The sequence below is a fragment of the Mauremys reevesii genome, linkage group 2 (genome assembly GCF_016161935.1).
Source record: "Mauremys reevesii isolate NIE-2019 linkage group 2, ASM1616193v1, whole genome shotgun sequence".
Lineage (NCBI taxonomy): Eukaryota > Metazoa > Chordata > Testudines > Geoemydidae > Mauremys > Mauremys reevesii.
In genome coordinates this window covers 33,461,893-33,480,108 of record NC_052624.1, presented here as the reverse complement: position 1 = coordinate 33,480,108, position 18,216 = coordinate 33,461,893, and the positions used below count along the sequence as shown (strand labels likewise).

Genomic DNA, 18,216 nt, shown 5'->3' with positions numbered 1-18,216 from the left:
CTTTAACATAGTACTGTATTTGCGGGTTTTTTTGTTTTTGTTTTTGTTTTGTCTCTGCTGATACCTAATTGTGTACTTCCAGTTCCAGATGAGGGGTGTGGTTGACTGGTCAGCTCATAACTCTGAGGTTCTACTGTATGTATGTTTCACCCACAAGTATTGATGGGGAAAGAAAGTTAATGTCTAAAAGTCGCCAATAATATTTTTGAAAAGTCTTTTCCTCTTGCAAACTTTGACCTCAACTGATTCTTGAATGTTTTGCATGTAAAGTATGCCATTGTATTACACAAAGATCGCTAGGGCTGCATGGGAAGAGTAAGGTGAAATTTATAAAATATGGTCAAAAAAGGGACTAAAAAATGCAACTTATTGTAGAACAAATCTGTTCCCTATGTTCATTCAGTCTTCGGGTTTTTTTCTACTTAGCTGTGGTGACCTGCACTCCTATGGAAGAGTAATCTGGCATCTATTCTGGCTCATGGATTATCAGCAAAATTTACTTAAATTTCAGTTCCAAACCTATACTCAGCTATATATTCATGTTTGCAGCCTTCTTATTTTTCTTGAACCTGCCATTAAAGTTTACTACATTTATCAGAACTCCTGAGTCAGGGTCGTGGTGGAGGAATTGTTCTTTAAATAACATAAACAGAAGAAAGGATACTTCAGTAAAACTGGGACCATTTAATGTAATTTTCTTAGAGTGGTAGTTTTTCAAACTGTGGTCTACAGGGCACTTTCACATGATCTTGAAATCTGCTTCTGTTACAGTAGGGAAGGATAGCAACTTTAAAATAGTGATGCCTCTTGCTAAATGTAGCACAGCCCAGGGAACACTAAAGGTTTTCAGATGTTTTTGTCTAGTAGAACTCACAAGTATCTGCATTCTGTGTCTTATTCAAGTATCATTGTCCAAGTCTGTCTTTGGTGTAAATTCAGTCACAATCAAATTTGTGGGAAACATCAAAATTGGGAATGGCAGTAGTACAAACACAGAAAGACAGAACCAGACTGTATGCTGACTTGCGGATATTGGAGCAGTGAGGGTTGCGAGCAGCGAGGGTTGCAAGCAGTGAGGTAAGATGTTGAAGCCCTATATCCAGATAGATAGATAGATAGATATATGAGCCTGATTCAGCTCTCATTGAAATTAATGGCATAACTCCCATTAACTTCAGAGTTGCAGAAACAAGCCTATATACAGACTGCTACAAAATGGGGAGATGTAACCAATTGCACCCATTGTATTAAAATGATCTGACTTCTCTTGTCTGCTTATACAAAGTTCAGAAGGTTGGCAGTCAGTGATAGGTTCAGAACATGAAAATGTTTTGAGAACCACTGCTATTGAAAAATAATAGTTTCTCTTAGTTTGCATAGAGGTTTTTCATGAGCATATTGCAGTGCACATAGTATGCTTGATTGACACTTAAAGGTGTGGGTTTTTTTATAATTTTAGGGAGGTGCAAGCAAGCCAACGCTCTGTGGCCATAATTGCAGAGATGATCCATACTGCTAGTCTAGTTCATGATGATGTCATTGATGATGCAAATTCTCGGAGAGGAAAAATGACTGTTAATCAAATCTGGGGGGAGAGAAAGGTGAGTCTGTCATTGTATACAGTACTGGTAAAGTGGAGATTTTTATTTGTCATGTTGCTAATTTAGTAACTCCTCACTTAATGTCCTCCCGCTTAACGTTGTTTCGAAGTTACGTCACTGCTCCATTAGGAAACATACTTGTTTAAAGTTGTGCAGTGCTCCACTATAACGTCATTTGGCTGACTTTACAAGGGAGCATTGCACAAGTTCCTCTTCTCTGCCTCCTCCCCCTCCCTCCCAGTGCTTCCCCCACTGCCAAACAGCAGTGCTTAAGACTTTCTGGGAGGGAGGGAGGGAGCAGGGAAGCTGCTCCTCCTGCCCTCCCATTCCCCCCCAGCAGGCAGGGCCACCTGGAACGCAGGGCTTTAGGAGCTGCTGGACCCTGGGCTAAGGGGGTCCCGGGGCCCTGGCTTGCAGCTCTAAAGCCCCTTTTGGGATGCGGCCCTGCAAGCATGGGCCAGGGGACTCAGGAGTAGCAGGGGCAGCCGCGCAGCCAGCGACCGGAGAGAAACAGCGCTTTCCCCTTCAAAGCCGGCCGGACTGCCAACCTTCTGAACTTTCTGCATTCTGGGTGGCCCTGCCTGCCGGGGGAGAGAGGGAGAGCTCCCAGAATCGTGGTCATGGGGATGGTGCCACGCTGCGCAGAGCCACCTACAGACCCCCTGCACCAAACAGGAGCTGCCCCAGGTAAGTGCTCTGCACCTCCTGCCTGCCCCAGCCTTGAGCCTCCTCCCGCACCCCCACTCTGAGCACCCTCCTGCACCCTAACTCCCTCCCAGACCCTGTATCCCCAGCCCTGAGCCCCAGGGGTGAGCCGGGGCACCTCCCCACCACAGTACAGTACTGTACAGTATATAATGTCTTTTTACTGCCCCCAAAAACATTCCTTGGAACCTAACCCCCCACATTTACATTGAATCTTATGGGAAAACTGGATTCGTTTACTTAAAGTTGCATTTTTCAGGAACATAACTACAACGTTAAGTGAGGAGTTACTTTATTTAGTGTGTGTCTCCTTGGCAGTAGTGTGTGGCTATGGTGGAAGCTGGGTGTGTTTAGAAAAAGGGGTACAATCTGAGCTGATCACACAGTTGTGATCATGTTATGAATTCCTATATACAGGGGGTAAAATGGATAAACTTTCTAACCCTATATTTTCAAAGTATAGTGGGAAGATGTTTTTACTATGTGATTCCGATAGACTCTAATGGCAGTTGCATACAGTAGCTAAAATCATGTTGGAATGCTATAAAAATATGCCTCCTTTTAAGCACCTCATGTATTGGTTTCCCCTGTTGAAATAACAAACCAAAAGAGCTTTTACACTAGCATTAGAATTTTCAGGCTTTAAAATGTTAAATATATGCCTTAAGATAGTAAAGGCTTTGCTGTTATTCTCTTGTGAAATATGTAAGATGACTAAGCTTCTTCATAAAGCATTTGGAAAAAAAATTATTCAGGAAGTCCTGGGGGATGACAGAGATCAATGACACTTCCAAGATTTTTAAGACACTTTAGAACTAATTGACATTACACAATAACAGTAGCGCAGTGACCATACAATACAATATATAATGGTTAAAACTTATTTCTTTACCTCACAGGTAAAACACGTTCAGATATAGCAAAAAAGAGATCACTGTAACATGGGAACTCCAAAATGGTTCAAATTTAAATACTGTAACTATTTTTTCCTTTTCCAGTTTTCAGTCCAAAATGTACGCTTTATGAGGGAAACGATGTAATGTGACTAGACCTAGAAAATATACAGGGAATCAGATGGTCCCTAGTATTTTTTATGTGAAGAGACATTTAAAAACGAAACAAAAAAAATAAAATCTTCTCGTTTTTTTCAGGCTGTTTTAGCTGGTGATTTTATCCTTTCAGCAGCTTCTGTTGCTTTAGCAAGAATTGGAAACACTACTATTATATCGGTATTAAGTCAGGTGATTGAAGATTTGGTGCGTGGTAAGGTTTTTTTCTATCATTATACTTTGTATCTTTATACTTCTTTGTCTAAACAATAAACCTAAAAAATAAAGACTTTGTTCCTGCATCTTTATAGGTGAATTCCTTCAGTTGGGCTCCAAAGAAAATGAAAATGAGAGATTTGCTCACTACCTCGAGAAGACCTTTAAGAAGACTGCAAGTCTTATCGCAAACAGTTGTAAAGCAGTATGTACGTTCTGTCTCTCCTCAAGTTAACATACCTTACTGTAAGCTTCACAGCTAAATTGTTGTGAAGGCTAGGACTATAACAGCGTTTAAAAGGGGACTGGATAAATTCATGGTGGCTAAGTCCATAAATGGCTATTAGCCAGGATGGGTAAGGAATGGTGTCTCTAGCCTCTGTTTGTCAGAGGATAGAGATGGATGGCAGGAGAGAGATCACTTGATCATTGCCTGTTAGGTTCACTCCCTCTGAGGCACCTGGCATTGACCACTGTCGGTAGATGGACCTTTGGTCTGACCCGGTACGGCCGTTCTTATGTTCTTATTAAATTCCCAGTTACTTGCTATTTTCTTTGGAAATGCTCCAAACTAGATTCTTCAATTAGTATTTTGCCACAGTCCTAATGGATCTTTGTTTAAGATTTTTATCCCAATTCAGCTGTGCAGCCTCCATTATTGGTTTTCATTCTTTCCTTTCTGTTTTTTATGCAGAGACAGACTTTTACTCTTTCCTCACTCGATTCACAGTAAGATTGACTATCGACTCCTGAGCTGATTTCTAAAATGTTAGAAGTTTGAGCCTATTTTTAAAATCCATGTCCGAGAACTGTTCATCTTATAATTTGTTAAATATAAGTTTCCTTTCACATCTGTTGTCTGCTGTTGTGTAGCATAGTAAACTGTAATGCAGAGCCCTACATGAAAACAGTGCAAAAAATGTAAACAGTTTGTGTTCTTCCTTTTAGCATTGCTCTAATTAGGAAATACATTCTCTTCTGCTCCTCATTAAGTCTTATACATTGAATATGGTTTTAGTTGTGTGGGTGTGGGGTGACTAAAACAATCATGTCTAGTTCCATTATTGTAAAATGACAGAAGCATAAATTCAAGAACTGAGTCCCAAGCAAACTGACAGTCAGTTAGACCCTGCTATATCCTACTCTCCGTATTTACCACCAAATTCTGTTATTTTTGTTACACAACAAATGAATATTGACTTGCACAGACAAGTTCTTATTCAAAAAAACATGTTTATTACAAGTTCAGAAAATGCAGAAAGTGACAAAAATGCTTTTCTCCCCTCTTCTCTCCCCCCCCCCCCCCCAAAAAAAAAAGAGAGCCATAATGTTGTCAGAAAGGGAAGTGTAGCTGGAACATAACCTTAGCAATAAGAGGCAGTTCAAAAAGGATTAGTCTAACACACTGTGTTATTGTTAAGTGTTTTATTCTGAAATCAGTGGTACATTCTTGCAATAGAGAGCAGTTGAAAATTGCCTAAATAAAGTGGATTATGTAAAACAGGACATTATTTCCAATATTGTAAGACCTTATTGGAACACTCTCAGTACAGTATACTTTCCATAAAAATTTGTGTCAGAGGAATCTGGAAATCTGACCAGTTCAAGGAAAATAGAAAACACTCCAGTTGCAGTCACATACAACATTTGGGTATACCTAAATCTTGTAAAGGTTTCATTTCTAACTAAGAGTAATCTATTTCCAAAGTTGCTTAAATTCATGATAGTTTCTTTTGTGTTTCTGAAGCAGATTGGGAATATCCACTGGCAACAAAACACAAATGAAGCATTTTTTCCTCTTAGACCTAATGTTGCAAGAAAGTTGGGGTCCTTGAAAAAAGGCTACCACCAATCATTGATACCAGATCTACACCTACCTTCAAAACAGTCATGCTTTCAGCTGTGTTACTAACTTCATGCAATAGTATCCAAGGATCTAAACTTCAGTGGGGTCATATATTTTGGAAGTAGACAATTTTATCTGCCAAAAAGGATTCAGATGTATTTTCTTAGGAAACTCTTTATAGAAACAGATCAGGACATGGATGGCTCATATGAATAGTAATGTGTGATAGAGCTTTCCTCTCTAAGGCTCAAATCTTCAGTGAGAATTTTGCCTAAGTAAAGACAGTCACATCACGCTTCTGACTCACCACATATTCAGTGTAACTGAAAGCTGTTGCTATTGGATAGCAATTTTGACAACCTAAGAAAAGAATTCACAGGGTCTTTCATTCCCATTAGATAGATTCTCATTACAAATTCCACCGTTTCAGTTTGCTTTTTGGCCTCTCTGAGAGTTTGCACAAAAGCCAAGGATTCAGGGGCATCCGTCTAAAGCGTAGCTGAGGTACAGTTGATAGGAAAGAGAGTTTGTTTTACTGTTGCCTTCTGGTACTTGTACTGTGCATAATTATGGTTTTCACCACTGGGAATCTAGCATTTCAGATGCAGCAAAATCATGTTTATAAATAAAAGTGAGGGAGAGAGGGTTATCCTTGGGAGCAAAACTATAGCTCTTCACACTATGACAGTGACACTTTTTAGTCTTTCCCTCAGTTTCTTTCTTCATAGGTCAGCAAGGATAGGAAGAATGGTACTGATAGCATGAGTGGCAGAGAATGCCTGGAGCACACTTTCTTGGGCTAGTTAAGGAGAGCTGATGGGTTCAGAAGGAGTTCTGCTCTTTGTAGCCAGAAAAATGGTCATCAGAATCATTATCTGTAGCTTGAAAGTGGGTTCTTTTAAGTATCCAAGATGAAGATGACTTCATTCGCAAGGGCAAACTAAGGCTATATTATTGGTGATTAAGAATATCAATTAGGATAAGTCCTGCTAGCATGAGCCAATTCAGTTCTCGGGTTAAGGGAAGGAAAAGATGCTTGTTGTTTCCAGTTGCATATAAATAAGATAAAATATTGGCTGAAAAAAATGGCAGAAACTAATTCTAATGGGATTTTAGTTAGAATTAATCTAGAGGAAGGACGATTGGTGTGTTCCTGGGACAGTGTCTAAACAGGATACGGATGGTCTTTTCCTGTAATTTCACTAGTTATCGTCTGCATCTCCAAAGCATTACATTAGAACCAAAATGCCATTGAGGTAACTAAATACACTTTTATTAAAAGTCTATCAAGGGGCTAAAGCTGTCACAGTCTCCAGTGTATATTAACTACATGGTAGATGTGTGCTTAAGCTATGGCCAAAGTAGTACATGCGTGCCACAGTAAATAGTGGCAGATGGCCCTGAGAGTCGCTGTAGCCTGAGTTACTGAAAGGCATTTTTCAAGGACAATATGGAAGTGGAGGATTTCTGTTCAGGAATTCACAGCAATGAAGCACAAATGGAATTCCCAGCTGTCATGAGAAATCTGAGATACCAAATAAGCTTAGCAGCTTCTCCCTCTCTTGCCTATTTTTCCTGCTGTAATTAGATTTCAAAGCCAGGTAAAGATTTACATTCTGCATAAAATACTTTCAAAATAGGGATTTTTTAAAAAAAATATTTCTTCATTGAAATGAGTATAAAAGTTGCATCAGATATTCAGGCTTCATCTAGCATGACTTCAGTTTTTACAGACGTAGACTCTGATCCTACAAGCTGATCTGTGCATGCATATCCCTGCATCCACAAAGAGCCCCACTAACCTCAACAGAGCTCCGTGTGGCGATAAGGATTTGGTATAGGGAATACAATGAAAGGAGGAGTCTGTACTTCTCTATCTAGCCAATGATTCCAAATTTAATTAAGTTTAAACTTCCACTGGGTGTGTCTCATGCGGGTCCACCTGCACAGAACACAGTGCAGCATTGGGGCCTAAACTGTGTTAGCTCCTCTTGACATATTAAAGAATGTAATGTCACTGATGATATGGAACCACCTCAGGCTTTGCATGCACATTAAAATAAACTGTAAAGTCCAGTAACAGGTTTGAACTAATAGAACTACTGTATCAGGTGCATCAGACACTATTACAGAATGTCTGATAAATCCCCTCATTCATTAAAAAAAATCTACTAAAGTCATTTCCTTTTGATAATCTACCTTTCAGTGGAAGAGATTAATGTTCAACATAGTAACTGGAATTTGAAGTATTAATTATGAATAGTAAATAACAAGGGATTATATATAGCCATCAGCTCTGAGGGGTTAGTTCATGAACACTGTTTGAAATCAGAGTGGCAAGATGGCATCATGGCCTTGCTTATGACATCTGGAAAATTGTTCCTAGTTTAAAAAAAATAGATAATATTTCTGAAATACAGCTTTAATTAAACTGAGTTGTCTCATTGTAGTGTAGGCTTATGAAGGGTTCCTTATCTTCATCTTGAAATGCTGAATTTAGGAGTAAGAATTTTGAATGCAGGTTTAGTGGGGAAGCTATTGGAATTCCTATAAGACTGACTTTGCAACAGATCTGTTGTAACTCTGGTGACATAGGGCTTGCCTGCATAGGAGAGTTTTTCAAGTTATACCAGTATAGTTATAACGCTATGGTTATTCCATGGAGAGTTACACTAGTATAACTATAGCAGTTTAAATTCACACATTAACTTATATATTAATGGTATAACTTTCCCATGTAGACATCCCATATTGTGCTTCACTCTTATAGAAATCATGATATGGTCCTGGTAAGAGGGATACTCATTAGGAGGTTATGTAGGCCTAAAGTCCTGGGTTTTTATTTTTGTTGTTACCTGAATGTATGTAACTTGAATAAAAGACGAGAAGTTTTCTAATTTCACAATGACAAAATAATTGTTTTTCCTTTTGTGAACTTCACTTATGTAAATGTATTCCATAGCCCTCTCCTCTCCTCTGCATCTAAATCTTTCTATTTATGCTGCTAAAATTATTCGTATCTCCAGTTGGTCCATATTAAAATTATCTGCAGCCACAGTCATGTCCTGACCTAGATCATTGAATAAATTGAAAAGCTACAGTCTCAGCATGACCCTTAAGCTCCCCAACTAGTGACTTGTCTCCACGCCCACTTACTGTGAATTTTACTAATGCCTGTTTAAACATTCCATTTATACCTGTATTTCACACTTAGATTGGCAAACTAAGGGTACGTCTACACTGTGATTTAAAAAAAAAAAAAAGCACGGAGTCTCAGAGCCACAGGCTCGGCTGCAGGGCTATACAATTGTAGTGTAGATGTTTGAGCTCTGGTTGGAGGCCAGGCTCTGGGATCCTTCCCCTTGCAGGGCCTCAGAGCCCAGGCTCCAGCTTGAGCCCAAACATTTGCAATTTATAGCCCCACAGCCCAAGCCTAAATAAGCTGACCTGGGTCTTTTATTGCAATGTAAACATAGCCTAAGAGCCTGACACTACTCAAAAACTTTACCAAAAATATACAGTGTCACACACTCAGCTTGTCTTACTGATTATATTTTATTTATATTACAATAGCAACCAAAATTTGCTAGGCATTGTACAGAGACATAAGATGATGTAGGACTTGCCCCAAAGAGTTTACTCTCTAAAGAGAGAAGCCTGAAAAGGAGGATAAAAGATTAGGTTCTAGTTTGATACCCCATGCTTATTCCCATCTAAAACCCCCTTGTATTTTCAGTTCAGTTTATCCTTTGATGGTCTCTGGAATTTTGCCTGACTAAAGGCAAACTTTGAGCAAGAAAACTAAGCTACTAAATTTCCACCACTTGCATCCGAAGAAGTGGGTATTCACCCACGAAAGCTCATGCTGCAAAACGTCTGTTAGTCTATAAGGTGCCACAGGATTCTTTGTTGCCTAAGCTACTAACATCTTTCCTCTTTTTATAGACTGAGGCAATGTGAGATGTTGTCTGATAAAAAAAAATCTGGATACTTTTCTCATTAGGTCCTTTTAGTATTCTTATGTTTGGAAAGCACAGTGTTAAAGGTTCTTTCATGTTTATTTCTTATGTGTAGGGCCTTACCATATTCACGACCATGAAAAACACATCACGGATCGTGAAATCTGGTCTTGTGTGCTTTTACCCTATACTATACAGATTTCACGGGGGAGACCAGTGTTTCTCAAGTTGGGGAGTCCTGACCCAAAAGGGAATTGTAGGGGGATCACAAGGTTATTTTAGGGGGGTCGCAGTATTGCCACCCTTAATTCTGAGCTGCCTTCAGAACTGGGCAGCCAGAAAGTGGCAACGGTTGGCCAGGCACTCAGTTCTGAAGGCAGTACCCTGCCAGCAGCAGTGCAGAAGTAAGGATGGCATCCTTACTTTGTGCTGCTGCTGGCAGCTGCTCTGCCTTCAGAGCTGAGATCCCAGTCAGCCTCTGCTGCTCTCCAGCTACCCAACTCTGAAGGCAACGCTGTCGCCAGCAGCAGCATAGAAGTAAGGGTAGCAGTACCGTGACACCCCTCTCCCCCCCGAAATCCTTTTTGTGTCAGGACCCCTACAATCACAACACTGTGAAATTTCACATTTAAATAGCTAAAATCATGAAATTTATTATTTTTAAAATCCTATGGCCATGAAATTGACCAAAATGGACTGTGAATTTGGTAGGGCCCTACTTAAGTGAGTGCATGCTTGCACCATGTTGATTTGAAGGTACTTTTCAGTGTGAATACCTTATCGAAATTACTTTTTTCAGCTTCTTTTCCATCTTCACAATCCCCATCAAGGCATCTGCTTCTGTTTTTAAATGATCCTACTTTCCCACCTAAGAAAAAAAAATTTTTGTTCCTTATATCTTTGTGTTCCCATGCTGCTCGTCTATTGCATTTTTACTCTTATTTTTACTTGATAAATCAAAACGAATCTTCACTGCTTCCTCTTCTCTCCTCTTTTAGTAACATTAGTTTTAGTTTCTATAGTAAGCCCTGATGGATTTTTTTTTCCCCCTCAACAACTGTAGTTTTGTTGAAATCTAAAATAAATCTGAGTATCTAGTGGAACCAAGTTTGTGCACTTTTAAAAAAAATAATCTATCTACAAGTGCACATACAAAATTCTAAAACATTATTTTATACAGTGTTGTGGCTCTCATGGTCATCAACTCCCAAACCTCACTCATCATCCCCTCATCTAATTATACAGAATTCATGCCTCTAGACCTTTGTCTTCAGAGTAGTTCATCCTTTTGTGTGCACTTAAGTAAAATGTTAATGTATTTTCCCCAAGGACTACGTGGGGGATTTTTTTCTGCCTGCTACTCATGGACAAAGAGCCACATTACCGTAGTATGGCTGCAGTTCAAACCTTTCTTGAACCTCAAGATTCCTTCTGGCTTGTTTGGAACCAGTGATGATTTGGTCTAGTATTGTTTGCCCTTTCCCATCCCAGCCCCCTTTGCCACTAACTCTCCCCAATAATTCAGTGGAAATTTCATCTACAAGTTTATCAGCTCATCTCTGTTGATAGTTCATTTCTGGACAGTTAACATCTCCCATGAAAATAACCACCCCTTTTTCACTTGTCCTAGTTTGGGCACCACTCTTCCAACTCCCTGGTCTGTTAGTGGGAGGCTTGTAAGATCCATCTACCTACTTGAGCCCTATCCTCCTAACAATTATGTAAACAGATTCAGGCCCTGTGTTGCTGAACTGCATTAGACAATTAACCTACATGTGTAACACCTCTCATCTTGCTGCATTCCCTCTCCTTACAGTATAATTTGTAACCTAATAAAGTTAATCTCTATCCAGAATTTAATACTTCAGTTCTATTGGGTTTTGTTTTCTCTAATGGGCCTGGATATTTGTGTGTGCGCGTGCGTGCATAAACAGGGATTGGGGATGGGGAAGAATGCTCTAGATGTGGCTTTTTCCCCTCTCCCAGATGTTTACTGTGCTTATTATGTTGCACCTACAATCAGACAAGTTGCAGGTGAATAATTAGAGCTGTCCTTTTTTTTTTTTTCTTCTTCTTCCTCCTCCTTTCAGGTTTCCATACTAGGCTGCCCTGATCCAAAAGTTCATGAGATTGCATACCAGTATGGAAAAAATGTTGGCATAGCTTTTCAGGTAGTGTATTCTGTTGCTTTTACGGAATTAGTGGGAAGTCTAAAATGCACACTTCTCAAAACTACATTGGAAACCAAACTAGATTGCTGTGATTCTCTATATAAATTTTCTTTTAACTAGACACAGCAATTAAAATGTGTTGTCATGTTTTTGGTTTTTTTTAAATGTGGTAAAATTTGCTTTTGTGTTTTGTCGTCTTCCAGCTAATAGATGATGTGCTAGATTTTACATCATGTGCTGACCAGTTGGGGAAACCAGCAGCAGCGGATCTCAAACTTGGATTAGCCACAGGCCCTGTTTTATTTGCTTGCCAACAGGTAGGGTTAAAGAACATTCTCCAAAAATAAAAATCATTGCTGGCTTAAAGGGACACTCTCAACTTCAAATCTAGTCCATTTAAAATATGCTTGGGACATAGCTAGGAGGGATCTCCTCTCCTCTTTACCTAATGAAACATGTACTGGCATTGACTGGCTCCAGTGGGAGCTGCATTCAGCATTCCTCCATTGGAGAGTGGACCGTTACTGAGGGCTTGAAGAGAAATAAGTTAGAACAAGCTTAGATAAGTGGGTATTTTTCCCCTGCCCTTACATCCCCCAGAACAAAAATAGAGTAAGAGACTAATATGGGTACACACTTTCACAAAGGGGAAGGACGATATGGCCAGAGAGCCACCATATAGAAAAGACAGGAAGGCAAGGATGGTACTGGCCACATAAAAATGGAGTGATGTTTAGTGGCCTCTGAGAACAAAATCCTCCATGTTCCACTAGTTTTTCACTTATTTCAATGGGAAATCCCCTAGGAGTCACGAGAACTCGTTTACACCCAGTAAGATCTCTCCTTACTGAGCGATCATTTTCTAGAGAAAAAGGGAAGAGGCACATACAACAGAAAAAAGGAACAGCGAGAGTGGCAGAAGTACAGAAAGAGGATGCAGTGTAGAAATGAACAGCAAGTGCACAGAAAAGGGAAAATACTTGCAGACTGACACAGGACACAGCACAGGCAGAGACAATGCACTGCACTATTACAAGAATTTGTGTAGTTGATTGATCTGTAGAGTGCTGGTGAGTCCAAGCCAGAACCTGTTTTATTAACTTAGTATTTTATTTATTTACATTTGTATATTACATGGTAGGTGTACATGGCACACGGTGTTTCTTAAATGCAGCCACCAGTGGATTTGTTTGCAGCCAGGACAGCCTCCAAAGAATAGGTGGAGATTTGGGGGAGGGGAGGGACAAAGGAAGCAAAGCAGCAGCAGCCCCCCCCCCCCCGCAGCACCCAGCTATTGCTCCTGACTAGCTGTCACCAAGGGCAGCAAGATGTGCCACCTTGATGTTTGCGCTGGCACTGCCAACAGGGATCAGTGCCCTGCACCATTCAGCCTCCTTGGGGGTTCTGTGCAGCGCCTCAGGAGCCATGTGGGGCTGGTGTGTGCGGTGCTGGCCATGGCTCTGGAGGCAGCTGCAGTGTTCAGTTGTCAGGGCACTCCCTTGGGCAGCTCCCCTGCTCCTGGCCGGCTGGGGCTGGCTCTCAGTGAAGAGCTGCTGGAGGCAGACAGATGGAGCAAGAGTTGGTGGCCACACTCTGCAGCTACCAAAAAGTTTGTTGTGAGAACCTCTGCTCTACAGAGTGGGTAAAGACCTAGTGCCTGAGCTGCTTAGAATCTAAGGTGGAAATGGCATGGAGAGGTGACAGCTGGCAAAGGAGGAAGTTTACACACTACGGTTGTGTGGCTCTGCTTGTCACAAGGTACACAATGTTAGTGCCACCTTTGTGTTTTTATATATAAAAAAAAAAAGTTTAGTAAGCTCCTAAAGGGGTAAGGATTATTGGGGTAAATGGCCATAGAGAGGCTGGAAACTGTTGATTCCCTGTATCATTTTAAATAAATGGGCTAGTTCCTATTGACTTTAGTTGAACTCGTGGGTGAAGGAGGTTACATTATTCTTGGTATTCAGACTTGTTCATCTGTTAGTAACAAAATTCCCAGCTGAAAATGAATTTTGATTACAGTCTAGCCGGAGCATTATTTAAATACTTTAACAGCTGTTATGGTCAATGCATGTTATTTTCATGCCAAGAACCCGTAGTCTCCCACTACTGCTTGTTTAGTCATTGAAGTAGGCTTCTGTTCTCAAATCATCTGGGCTTAAGTGCCACTAGCAGCTTTGTAATTCTTTGTTCTGGCCACCATTAGTAATGGAAGAAACTGGAGGAGATAAAATAGTTTAGCTGTACAAGACCCATTCTCTTATCCATATATCCATCTTCAGATTGGGCTGTCTGGTCTCAGTTAGTCAGCTTTTGGTTTGACTCTAATGGTTGCATTTTATTAATTGTTCTAGAGTAGACAAAACCTGAGTTTACAGTATTAAAATAAAGCTGAAAAAAACCTGACAAACATTTTAGGATTTTCATTGATCACAAGTCCAGTGTTCTATTTACAGGCCACTTATTAGCATTCCCCCTTTCACACTCTTTATATCTTGATGACAGAAGGCAGTTGTCAGTGCACCATCAAGCTGTCCTTCCACAGAACATTTTGTAAGGCCTTTTGTGCCCAGGGGAAGGCCTCTTCATTGACAGTTTCCTGCTGCTTACAAGAAACTCGTACTGAGCCACACTAGAGCCTTATATCAGAGGGGTAGCCGTGTTAGTCTGGATCTGTAAAAGCAGCCAAGAGTCCTGTGGCACCTTATAGACTAACAGACGTATTGGTTCATGAGCTTTCGTGGGTGAATAACCACTTCGTCGGATGCATGAGCCTTAGGTATTGTTTGTTTACATAAGTTTTAAACTGGATCTGGGACTGCAATCAGACACCTATTTGTACTACTAGCAATAAATGTTAGCCTCAGTGCAAATAGATGCATGTCTCCACAGCCCCACAGTTTGGACAGGACTTAGCAGTAGGCAAAAAAGTGCAGCACTGTAACTTGCCTGTGTGGACTCTGCAACAGGATTACATTAATGCAAATCTTTTAGTTTGTGCCTGTGCAATGCTATTCACACCCTTCTATTCTGAACTGCAGGGCTGTGGAAGTCAAGCCCTTTGAAGAAGAAAAACTCCATCTAAAACATGTAAAGGATTTTTCTGTTGAAGGTTGTTTACCTTTTCCCCAAAGAAAAATTATCTGCTTCTCTTCCTCCTACCATTTTGACCAACAGTTAACCTGTTATTTCCATATGTTGAAGATGCTTTTACAAACACATACGACATTATGGCTTTGGAAATGCCTCTGTCTTTCCACTTTCACAGAAAAGTTATATAAAATAAATGAGCAACACCTTTATTTATTTAAAGTTGACTAAAATGAGATTTTTTTAAAAATTTATGTATAAATGTAAAATCAGCCCCTGCTTCAGCATAATCTGACTGTATATTCACATTCTCTTTAACAATTGAAATGAAAGCTGCAAGCTGGATATTGGTTCCCTTAAGAGAACTTACCAAGTGGGAATTTCCCATTTTTGCACAGAATAGTTAAACATTAAAGTTCTCATACACTTTCAATCCTATTCTTTAAGTGACTTGAGAATTAACATAAGCATTCCTTTCAAAGGTTTATACATTAGCTGTCATGTGCAGCTTTAAAGGCTAATAGCTTTGTGTGAAAGGTCTGGTTTTTCTATATTTTTGCAAGTTAAATGCAGACTGTCAAAGCATATGCAGCTAACTAATAAATAACCTAAGAGCACATGTATAATATGCAAACTAATTAAAATTGCATAATACAGTAAAAGTTGGAATCCATAGAAAACCCATCAAGCACTAACATTTATTTGTAGGTTCTGCCTAAGAAAACTGTTTGAAAGCAGTGGGAGGAACATTGTCATTAGAGAGATGTAGGTTCCCCCCATACAAAATTTCTTAATTCAACATACATTGATACTGAAGGCTGCACAAGGGAAGCTGAGCATCCTTTACAAATGTATAGCACAAGTTAAATTTTTGCTTGATCCTAGCTGTCCTGATGATGAGGAAAAAAGCTCTTTATAAAAATAAAGCAGCACACGGATGCTGAGGTTCCTGCATGCTGGGAAATAGTGTGTTCTAAAATACAGCATCTGGAGGAAGGGCTAGTAGCTGTTTAGATTTGATAGTGATTTACCCAGACACTGCACTTTAGACTGGCTGATTTGTAGAGTAAGACTTCTATAAAAGTGTAATTAATGAGTGAGAGGCTGAGAACACAAAATATCCTACATTTTAAATGTTCGGATTTTATATGAAAAGCCAAGGTGATTGATTAGCTACATTAAGTATCAGAGGGGTAGCTGTGTTAGTCTGGATCTGTAAAAGCAACAAAGAATCCTGTGGCACCTTATAGACTAACAGACGTTCTGCAGCATGAGCTTTCGTGGGTGAATACCCACTTCTTCGGATGCAAGCTACATTAAGTATTCCTTAAGTATTAAGTAGCTGTCATCCTAGAATGTAAACCAGGGGTTGGCAATCTTTCAGAGGTGGTGTGCCAAATCTTCATTTATTCACTCTAATTTAAGGTTTCGTGTGCCAGTAATACATTTTAATGTTTTTAGAAATCTATAATATATAACTAAACTATTGTTGTATGTAAAGTAAATAAGGTTTTTAAAACATTTAAGAAGCTTCATTTAAAAATTAAAGTAAAATGTGAGTGCCACTGAAAATCAGCTTGTGTGCGCTGCCTTTGGCACGTGTGCCATAGGTTGCCTATCTCTGCTGTAAACAGTGATGGGGAGTGTCTAAATGCAGTACAGACAGGGTATAAATGTTCAGTAATGCACACTAGACACCCACAGCTGGTCTGGATGAGCCTGACATTTCTGTATTGCAATTTTATAGCGCCCCCCCTGAGTCAACCGACTGGACCAGCTGCAGCTGTTTTGTTTGCAGTATAGACACATCGAGTTGGTTGGAGGATAGTGATTTGGTTTGGTATTGAACTGTTCGCTAGATACTACCCATAGAGATGGGACCCAGATTCTAACCAGCCCTTATTTTGCCCATTTAATTCAAGTCTACCATGTTCAGGAATGGCAGTGATCTGACTTAGGTCCAATTCTAATTAAATATTTAGCACATTGGGAAGTCAGCTACACATCAAATGACAGGTTTAGTTATGTTTGAATTGCTGTCTCTTACCTTACGGCTTCCCAAGAAATGGAACACATCCACCTTCCACTACATCCAGATTTACTGTGATTCCTCCCCCCTGCTGTCCAAAGGTTGGTTTCTGCTCCTTAACTATTTTGAAAGGACAGACAAGTTCTGCACTGATCCCTACTGCATCTATATTTAAAACCTACACATAGAAATTTAAACCTGATACGCAGCAAGTAATATGTACATGGGGGGGAGGAATAACCTAGTTACTGGAGGCAGTGTGAAAGTGAGACGCTTCCACCCAGTGCCTTATATTCTTATTACTTTCATCAGATGAGCTCTAAAGCATTTATTTCAAAGCAGGTAAGTTATCCTTTGTACAAATGAGAAGAGGCCTACAGTCAGTTAGTGACCCTTAAGACACCTGATCTGGTTAGAGAAGATGCCTCCATTAGACTGTTGCAGAGGTTATATTAATAGACTAATGTCAAAGGGGAGATAAAAATGTACTAGATCCCTAGAGCTGGTGTAACAGGCAGCTACACAGAGGAAAAACTTCCTAAGAAACAGGCAATACTTAAATTTTCTCCTTCATGTTTAGTTTCCAGAAATGAATGCTATGATCATGAGGAGATTCAGTTTGCCAGGTGATGTTGAACGTGCTCGACAATATGTACTTCAGGTAAGACAGTCTTAAGTATAAATTTATTTAATTCCTCAACTTAGTTGTAGCAGTTATAGGCAATCTAGAATTCATTGCATGAATTAGCCACAGATGGTAGGGCTGTATTTAAAAAAGTTTAGTATCTAACTCAAGAAATGGTTCTCAACCAGGACTACCCATACCCCCAGGGGCACACAGATATTTGCCTCGTTTTATTACATAAAGCACTATCGCAGTCAGTACAAACTAAAGTTTCATACAGACAAAATGAGAAAGTAAACAATTTTTCAGTAAGTGTGCTGGGACACAGTCTGATTTTGTAAGCAAGTAGTTTAAAATGAGGTGAAACTTGGGGTATGCAAAACAGATCAGACTCCTGAAAGGGATACAATAATCTAGAAAGGTTGAGAACACTGAACTATAGAATGTAATCAAAGATACTGTTGCAAAGGTATTCAAACTTTGCTGGCTCCTGGGGTGAAAAATAGCTTGTTGGCACAGCACTTAAGAGGAACAGCAGAGGCAGGTTACTGGATTAGATAGATGTGGCAACAGTTAGAAATTGACCTTCTTGGATGCAGTGCATTAAGAATGCAGCTACTCTTCAGTACTAGTAACTATGTTTCAGAGGTACAGAAAACATAAGCAATGCAAGCTCTCTCTTGACTGTACCTATTAGTTTAAATCTGGCCCTGCTAAAAAGAGATCCAGTTTAATGGTCTAAAATTAGAAACTAAGAGGTAGAGTATTGTGTAATGAGACATTTGTCAAATTTAAACTTGCAGAATTTGGACATTAGCACAGGACGTGGATGACCAGAAGTAGTCAGTTTAATTCACTAACCACAGATATTCCTGTTTAATAAGTCAGTCACTTTTAAATGCAAAATGTTTTGATACTTTTTTTC

At 39.8% G+C, this 18,216-nt stretch overlaps 1 protein-coding gene across 7 annotated transcripts in view; it reads left to right on the top strand.

Moving 5' to 3' along the window:
• The window catches only part of PDSS1 (decaprenyl diphosphate synthase subunit 1), a 43,170-nt gene that overhangs the window by 23,338 nt on the left and 1,616 nt on the right, over positions 1 to 18,216 (top strand). For 5 of the 7 annotated variants that reach the window (XM_039521837.1, XM_039521842.1, XM_039521841.1 and 2 more), the window contains 6 exons: positions 1,460 to 1,601; positions 3,458 to 3,569; positions 3,667 to 3,776; positions 11,467 to 11,547; positions 11,751 to 11,864; positions 17,247 to 17,327. In XM_039521837.1, coding sequence (XP_039377771.1) covers positions 1,460 to 1,601; positions 3,458 to 3,569; positions 3,667 to 3,776; positions 11,467 to 11,547; positions 11,751 to 11,864; positions 17,247 to 17,327 — 640 coding nt within the window. Of the gene's footprint in view, positions 1 to 1,459; positions 1,602 to 3,457; positions 3,570 to 3,666; positions 3,781 to 11,466; positions 11,548 to 11,750; positions 11,865 to 17,246; positions 17,328 to 18,216 lie in introns of all 7 variants that reach the window. The other 2 variants (XM_039521839.1, XM_039521840.1) reach the window with 2 other exon arrangements.